This window comes from Protopterus annectens, unplaced genomic scaffold, assembly GCF_019279795.1.
Source record: "Protopterus annectens isolate FY-2018-M unplaced genomic scaffold, PAN1.0 ctg63037_obj.part0, whole genome shotgun sequence".
In the NCBI taxonomy this organism is placed as follows: Eukaryota; Metazoa; Chordata; order Ceratodontiformes; family Protopteridae; genus Protopterus; species Protopterus annectens.
The window spans coordinates 1-10,763 of record NW_025051259.1 but is presented as its reverse complement, the minus strand read 5'-3'; the positions used below and the strand labels follow the sequence as shown (position 1 = coordinate 10,763).

The 10,763-nt window shown below is 30.3% G+C and overlaps 1 protein-coding gene across 1 annotated transcript; it reads left to right on the top strand.

Moving 5' to 3' along the window:
* Positions 1-5,799: 5,799 nt before the first annotated feature.
* LOC122792008 (uncharacterized threonine-rich GPI-anchored glycoprotein PJ4664.02-like) lies at positions 5,800-9,829 on the top strand (the record flags this gene model as incomplete). The annotated part of the gene is made up of 5 exons (XM_044059855.1): positions 5,800-5,898; positions 6,546-6,642; positions 8,088-8,158; positions 8,881-8,887; positions 9,000-9,829. Coding segments are annotated over 5 exons (1,104 nt in total), but the record flags the coding sequence as incomplete, so codon positions are not given.
* Between the last annotated feature and the right edge of the window lie 934 nt (positions 9,830-10,763).

Sequence of the window (10,763 nt, the reverse complement as noted above, 5' to 3'; positions counted from 1 at the left end):
AAGTATCTTTATTAATACAACACCTATTAACGTTATTAATACAACACCTAGTGCCATTATTAATACAACACCAAGTGCCTATATTAATACAACACCTAGTACCATTATTAATACAACACCTAGTACCATTATTAACAGAGCTCCTGGTACCACTATTACTAGAACACCTAGTACCATTATTAATACAACACCTAGTGTCATTATTAATACAACACCTAGTTCCATTATTAATAGAACACCTAGTACAATTATTAATACAACACCTAGTGAGATTATTAATGCAACACCTAGTGCCATTATTAATACAACACCTAGTGCCATTATTAATGTAATACCTAGTACCATTATTAATACAACACCTAGTGCCATTATTAATACAACACCTAGTGCCATTATTAATACAACACCTAGTGCCATTATTAATAGAACACCTAGTATCATTATTAATAGAACACCTAGTACCATTATTAAAAGGATACCTAGTACCATTATTAATACAACACCTAGTGCCATTATTAATATAACATCTAGTGTCATTATTAATATAATACCTAGTACCATTATTAATACAACACCTACTGCCATTATTAATATAATTCCTAGTACCATTATTAATACAACAACTAGTACCATTATTAATACAACACCTTGTACCATTACTAATACAACACAGCACCTAGTACCATTATTAATACAATACCTCGTACCATTATTAATATAACAGCTAATGCCATTATTAATACAACACCTAGTACCATTATTAATACAACACTGAGTGCCTATATTACTACAACTCTGAGTACCATTATTAATACTACACCTAGTACCATTATTAATACAACACCTAATGCCATTATTAACACAACACCTAGTACTATTACTAATGCAACACCTAGTGCCATTAATTAATATAATGACTAGTACCATTTATAATACAACACTTTGTACTATTATTAATACAACACCTATTACCATTATTAATACAACACCTACTGTCATTATTAATAGAACTCCTAGTGCCATTATTAATACAACACCGAGTGGCATTATTAATACAACACCTAGTGTCATTATTAATACAACACCTAGTGCCATTATTAATAGAACACCTAGTACCATTATTAATACAACACCTAGTAGTATTACTAATACACCATCTAGTAACATTATTAATACACCTAGTACCTTTAATAATACAACACCTAGTACCTTTAATAATACAACACCTAGTACCATTATTAAAACAACACCTAATGCCATTATTAATACAATGTCTAGTACCATTATTAAGACAACACCTAGTACCATTATTAATGCAACACCAAGTCTCATTATTAGTATAATACCTAGTGCCATTATTAATAGAACGCCTAGTACCATTACTAATAAAGCACCTAATGCCATTGTTAATAGAACACCTAGTACCATTATTAATACAACACATAGTGCCATTATTAATATAATGCCTAGTACCATTATTAATACAACAACTAGTGCCATTATTAATATACCTAGTGCCATTATTAATAGAACACCTAGTACCATTATTAATACAACACCTAGTGCCATTATTAATACAACACCTAGTTCCATTATTAATAGAACACCTAGTACCATTATTAACACAACACCTGGTGCCATTATTAATACAACACCTAGTGTCATTATTAATACAACACCTAGTGCCATTATTAATAGAACACCTAGTACCATTATTAATACAACACCTAGTAGTATTACTAATACACCATCTAGTAACATTATTAATACACCTAGTACCTTTAATAATACAACACCTAGTACCTTTAATAATACAACACCTAGGCCATTATAAAACAACACCTATTGCCATTATTAATACAATGCCTAGTACCATTATTAAGACAACACCTAGTACCATTATTCATGCAACACCAAGTCTCATTATTAGTGTAATACCTAGTGCCATTATTAATATAATACCTAGTACCATTATTAATACAACACCTATTGCCATTATTAATACAACATCTAGTGCCATTATTAATGTAATACCTAGTGCATTATTATTACAACACCTAGTGCTATTATTAATCAACACCTAGTGCCATTATTAATGCAACACCTAGTACCATTATTAATACAACACCTACTGCAAATATTAATACAACACCTAGTACCATTATTAATACAACACCTAGTACTATTATTAATACAACACCTAATGCCATTATTAACACAACACCTAGTACCATTATTAATACAACACCTATTGCCCTTACAAGTACAACACCTAGTACCATTATTAATATAACACCTAATACCATTATTAATACAACACCTAATGCCATTATTAATACAACACTGAGTGCATATATCAATACAATACCGAGTACCTTTATTAATACAACACCTAGTACCACTATTATTACAACACTGGGTGCTTATATTAATACATCACTGAGTGCCATTATTAATACAACACCTAGTCCCATTATTAATACAAAACCTAGTACCATTATTAATACAACACCTAGTGCTATTACTAATACAACACCTTGTACCATTATTAATAAAACACCTAGTACCATTATTATTACAACACCTAGTACCATTATTAATACAACACCTAATGCCATTATAAATACAACACCTAATACCATTATTAATACAACACAGAGTGCCTATATTAATACATCACAGAGTACCTTTATTAATACAACACATATTACCATTATTAATACAACACCTAGTGCCATTATTAATACAACACCAAGTGATTATATTAATACAACACCTAGTACCATTATTAATACAACACCTAGTACCATTATTAATAGAGCACCGAGCACCACTATTAATAGAACACCTACTACCATTATTAACACAACACTTAGTGCCATTGTTAATATAACACCTAGTTCCATTATTAATAGAACACCTAGTACAATTATTAATACAAAACCTAGTGCCATTATTAATGCAACAACTAGTGCCATTATTAATGCAACACCTAGTACCATTATTAACAGAACAACTAGTGCCATTATTAATATAACACATAGTGCCATTATTAATGCAATACATAGTGCCATTATTAATGTAATACCTAGTACCATTATTAATACAACACCTAGTGCCATTATTAATACAGCACCTAGTGCCATTATTAATATAATACCTAGTGCCATTATTAATATAATGCCTAGTACCATTATTAATACAACACCTAGTGCCATTATTAATACAACACCTATTGCCATTATTAATATAATGCCTAGTACCATTATTAATACAACACCGAGTGCCATTATTAATACAACACCTAGTACCATTACTAATACAACACCTAGTGCCATTATTCATACAATGCCTAGTACCATTATTAATACAATACCTAGTACCATTATTAATACAACACCTAGTGCCATTATTAATACAACACCTAGTGCCATTATTAATAGAACACCTAGTATCATTATTAATAGAACACCTAGTACCATTATTAAAAGGATACCTAGTACCATTATTAATACAACATCTAGTGCCATTATTAATATAACACCTAGTGCCATTATTAATATAATACCTAGTACCATTATTAATACAACACCTAGTGCCATTATTAATATAATTCCTAGTACCATTATTAATACAACAACTAGTACCATTATTAATACAACACCTTGTACCATTACTAATACAACACAGCACCTAGTACCATTATTAATACAATACCTCGTACCATTATTAATATAACAGCTAATGCCATTATTAATACAACACCTAGTACCATTATTAATACAACACTGAGTGCCTATATTACTACAACACCAAGTACCATTATTAATACAACACCTAGTACCATTATTAATACAACACCTAATGCCATTATTAACACAACACCTAGTACTATTACTAATACAACACCTAGTGCCATTATTAATATAATGACTAGTACCATTTATAATACAACACCTTGTACTATTATTAATACAACACCTATTACCATTATTAATACAATACCTACTGTCATTATTAATAGAACTCCTAGTGCCATTATTAATGCAACACTGAGTGCCATTATTAATACAACACTGAGTGCCATTATTAATAGAACACCTAGTACCATTACTAATAAAGCACCTAATGCCATTGTTAATAGAACACCTAGTACCATTATTAATACAACACACAGTGCCATTATTAATATAATGCCTAGTACCATTATTAGTACAACAACTAGTGCCATTATTAATATACCTAGTGCCATTATTAATAGAACACCTAGTACCATTATTAACACAACACCTGGTGCTATTATTAATACAACACCTAGTGTCATTATTAATACAACACCTAGTGCCATTATTAATAGAACACCTAGTACCATTATTAATACAACACCTAGTAGTATTACTAATACACCATCTAGTAACAGTATTAATACACCTAGTACCTTTAATAATACAACACCTAGTACCATTATAAAACAACACCTAATGCCATTATTAATACAACACCTAGTACCATTATTAAAAGAACACCTAGTACCATTATTAATACAAAACCTACTGCCATTACAAATACAAAACCTAGTACCATTACTAATACATCACCTTGTACCATTATTAATACAACACCTAGTACCATTATTAATACAACACCTAATGCCATTATTAATACAACACCGAGTGCCTATATTAATACAAAATCTAGTACCACTATTAATACAACACTGAGTGTCTATATTAATACAATACCGAGTACCTTTATTAATACAACACCTAGTACCACTATTAATACAACACCTAATGCCATTATTACTAATTCACCTAGTGCCATTATTAATAGAACACCTAGTACCATTATTAATACAACACCTAGTGCCATTATTAATACAACACCTAGTGCCATTATTGATAGAACACCTAGTACCATTATTAATAGAACACCTAGTACCATTATTAATGCAACCCCAAGTGTCATTATTAATATAATACCTAGTGCCATTATTAATATAATACCTAGTACCATTATTAATACAACACCTAGTGCCATTATTAATACAACACCTAGTGCCATTATTAATGTAATACCTAGTGCCATTATTAATACAACACCTAGTGCTATTATTAACACAACACCTAGTGCCATTATTAATACAACACCTAGTACCATTATTAATACAACACCTAATGCAATTATTAATACAACACCTAGTACCATTATTATTACAACACCTAGTGCCATTAGTAACAAAACACCTAGTACCATTATTAATACAACACCTAGTACTATTATTAATACAACACCTAATGCCATTATTGATATAACACCTACTGCCATTATTAATACAACACCTAGTACCATTAATTAAAAGAACACCTTTTACCATTATTAAAAAAACACCTAATGCCATTACAAATACAACACCTAGTACCATTATTAAAACAACACCTAATACCATTATTAATACAACACCTAATGCCATTATTAATACAACACCAAGTGCATATATTAATACAATACCGAGTACCTTTATTAATACAACACCTAGTACCACTATTAATACAACACCGGGTGCTTATATTAATACATCACCGAGTGCCATTATTAATACAACACCTAGTCCCATTATTAATACAAAACCTAGTACCATTATTAATACAAAACCTAGTACCATTATTAATACAACACCTAATGCCATTATTAATACAACACCTAATACCATTATTAATACAACACAGAGTGCCTATATTAATACATCACCAAGTATCTTTATTAATACAACACCTATTACCATTATTAATACAACACCTAGTGCCATTATTAATACAGCACCAAGTGCCTATATTAATACAACACCTAGTACCATTATTAATACAACACCTAGTACTATTATTAACAGAGCACCTAGTACCACTATTAATAGAACATCTAGTACCATTATTAATACAACACTTAGTGCCATTGTTAATACAACACCTAGTTCCATTATTAATAGAACACCTAGTACATTTATTAATACAACACCTATTGCGATTATTAAAGCATCACCTAGTGCCATTATTAATACAACACCTAGTGCCATTATTAATGTAATACCTAGTACCATTATTAATACAACACCTAGTGCCATTATTAATACAAAACCTAGTGCCATTATTAATACAACACCTAGTGCTATTATTAATAGAACACCTAGTATCATTATTAATAGAACACCTAGTACCATTATTAAAAGGATGCCTAGTACCATTATTAATACAACATCTAGTGCCATTATTAATATAACATCTAGTGTCATTATTAATATAATACCTAGTACCATTATTAATACAACACCTAGTGCCATTATTAATATAATTCCTAGTACCATTATTAATACAACAACTAGTACCATTATTAATACAACACCTTGTACCATTACTAATACAACACAGCACCTAGTACCATTATTAATACAATACCTCGTACCATTATTAATATAACAGCTAATGCCATTATTAATACAACACCTAATATCATTATTAATACGGAGTGCCTATATTAATACATCACAGGGTACCTTTATTAATACAACACATATTACCATTATTAATACAACACCTAGTGCCATTATTAATACAACACCAAGTGATTATATTAATACAACACCTAGTACCATTATTAATACAACACCTAGTACCATTATTAACAGAGCACCGAGTACCACTATTAATAGAACACCTACTACCATTATTAACACAACACCTAGTGCCATTATTAATACAACACCTAGTACCATTATTAACAGAACAACTAGTACCATTATTAATACAACACCTAGTGCCATTATTAATGCAATACCTAGTGCCATTATTAATGTAATACCTAGTACCATTATTAATACAACACCTAGTGCCATTATTAATACAACACCTAGTGCCATTATTAATATAATACCTAGTGCCATTATTAATATAATACCTAGTACCATTATTAATACAACACCTAGTACCATTATTAATACAACACCTATTGCCATTATTAATATAATGCCTAGTACCATTATTAATACAACACCTAGTGCCATTATTCATAAAATGCCTAGTACCATTAATAATACAACACCTAGTGCCATTATTAATACAACACCTAGTGCCATTATTAATACAACACCTAGTGCCATTATTAATAGAACACCTAGTATCATTATTAATAGAACACCTAGTACCATTATTAAAAGGATACCTAGTACCATTATTAATACATCATCTAGTGCCATTATTAATATAACACCTAGTGCCATTACTAATATAATACCTTGTACCATTATTAATACAACACCTAGTGCCAATATTAATATAATTCCTAGTACCATTATTAATACAACAACTAGTACCATTATTAATACAACACCTTTTAACACCTTTTAACTAATACAACACAGCACCTAGTACCATTATTAATACAATACCTCGTACCATTATTAATATAACAGCTAATGCCATTATTAATACAACACCTAGTACCATTATTAATACAACACCTAATGCCATTATTAACACAACACCTAGTACTATTACTAATACAACACCTAGTGCCTTTATTAATATAATGGCTAGTACCATTTATAATACAACACCTTGTACTATTATTAATACAACACCTATTACCATTATTAATACAACACCTACTGTCATTATTAATAGAACTCCTAGTGCCATTATTAATGCAACACTGAGTGCCATTATTAATACAACACTGAGTGCCATTATTAATAGAACACCTAGCACCATTACTAATTAAGCACCTAATGCCATTGTTAATAGAACACCTAGTACCATTATTAATACAACACATAGTGCCATTATTAATATAATGCCTAGTACCATTATTAATACAACAACTAGTGCCATTATTAATATACCTAGTGCCATTATTAATAGAACACCTAGTACCATTATTAACACAACACCTGGTGCCATTATTAAAACAACACCTAGTGCCATTATTAATAGAACACCTAGTACCATTATTAATACAACACCTAGTAGTATTACTAATACACCATCTAGTAACATTATTAATACACCTAGTACCTTTAATAATACAACACCTAGTACCATTATTAAAACAACACCTAATGCCATTATTAATACAACACCTAGTACCATTATTAAAAGAACACCTAGTACCATTATTAATACAAAACCTAGTGCCATTACAAATACAACACCTAGTACCATTATTAATACAACACCTAGTACCATTATTAATACAACACCTAGTACCATTATTAATACAACACCTAATGCCATTATTAATACAACACCGAGTGCCTATATTAATACAAAACCTAGTACCACTATTAATACAACACTGAGTGCCTATATTAATACAACACAGAGTACCATTATTAATACAACACCTAATACCATTATTAATACAACACCTAATGCCATTATTAATAATCCACCTAGTGCCATTATTAATACAACACCTAGTGCCATTATTAATAGAACACCTAGTACCATTATTAATACAACACCTAGTGCCATTATTAATACAACACCTAGTGCCATTATTAATAGAACACCTAGTACCAGTATTAATAGAACACCTAGTACCATTATTAATGCAACACCAAATGTCATTATTAATATAATACCTAGTGCCATTATTAATATAATACCTAGTACCATTATTAATACAACACCTAGTGCCATTATTAATAGAACACCTAGTGCCATTATTAATGTAATACCTAGTGCCATTATTAATACAACACCTAGTGCTATTATTAACACAACACCTAGCACCATTATTAATACAACACCTAGTACCATTATTAATACAACACCTAATGAAATTATTAATACAACACCTAGAACCATTATTATTACAACACCTTAGGCCATTAGTAACAAAACACATAGTACCATTATTAATACAACACCTAGTACTATTATTAAAACAACACCTAGTACCATTCGTAGTACAACACCTAATGCCATTATTGATATAACACCTAGTGCCATTATTAATACAACACCTAGTACCATTAATTAAAAGAACACCTAGTACCATTATTAGAAAAACACCTAGTGCCATTACAAATACAACACCTAGTACCATTATTAAAACAACACCTAGTACCATTCGTAGTACAACACCTAATGCCATTATTAATACAACACCAAGTGCATATATTAATACAATACCGAGTACCTTTAATAATACAACACCTAGTACCACTATTAATGCAACACCGGGTGCTTATATTAATACATCACAGAGTGCCATTATTAATACAACACCTAGTCCCATTATTAATACAAAACCTAGTACCATTATTAATACAAAACCTAGTACCATTATTAATACAACACCTAATGCCATTATTAATACAACACCTAATACCATTATTAATACAACACAGAGTGCCTATATTAATACATCACCAAGTATCTTTATTAATACAACACCTATTACCATTATTAATACAACAACTAGTCCCATTATTAATACAACACCAAGTGCCTATATTAATACAACACCTAGTACCATTATTAATACAACACCTAGTACTATTATTAACAGAGCACCTAGTACCACTATTAATAGAACATCTAGTACCATTATTAATACAACACTTAGTGCCATTGTTAATACAACACCTAGTTCCATTATTAATAGAACACCTAATACAATTATTAATACAACACCTAGTGCGATTATTAATGCAACACCTAGTGCCATTATTAATACAACACCTAGTACCATTATTAACAGAACAACTAGTACTATTATTAATGTAACACCTAGTGCCATTATTAATGAAATACCTAGTGCCATCATTAATGTAATACCTAGTACCATTATTAATACAATGCCTAGTGCCATTATTTATACAAAACCTAGTGCCATTATTAATATAATACCTAGTGCCATTATTAATATAATACCTAGTACCATTATTAATACAACACCTAGTACCATTATTAATTCAACTGTGTTCACCTGGTTAATGGTGTAAATGATATGATCAGTAATGCTGTTTTAACTGTGTTCAAATGGGTAATGGTGTAAATAGTGTGATCAGTAATGCGGATTTAACTGTGTTCACCTGGTTAATGGTGAAAATGATGTGATCAGTAATGCTGTTTTAACTGTGTTCTCCTGGGTAATGATGTAAATGATGTGATCAGTAATACTGTTTTAACTGTGTTCATGTGGTTAATGGTGTAAATGACGTGATCAGTAATGCTGTTTTAACTGTGTTCACCTGGGTAATGGTGTAAATTATTTGATCTGTAATGCTGTTTAACTGTGTTCACCTGGTTAATGGTGTAAATGATGTGATCAATAATGCTATTTTAACTGTGTTTACCTGGGTAATGGTGTAAATGATGTGATCAGTAATGCTGTTTTAACTGTGTTCACCTGGTTACCGGTGTAAATGATCTGATCAGTAATGCTGTTTTAACTGTGTTCACCTGGGTAATGATGTAAATAATGTGATCAGTAATGCTGTTTTAACTGTGTTCATCTGATTAATGATGTAAATGATGTGATCAGTAATGCTGTTTTTACTGTGTTCACTTGGTTAATGGTGTAAATGATGTGATCAGTAATGCTGTTTTAACTGTGTTCACCTGGTTAATGGTGTAAATGATGTCATTAGTAATGCTGTTTTAAATGTATTAGCCTGGTTAATGGTGTAAATCATGTGATCAGTAATGCTGTTTTATCTGTGTTCACCTGGTTAATGGTGTCAATCATGTGATCAGTAATGC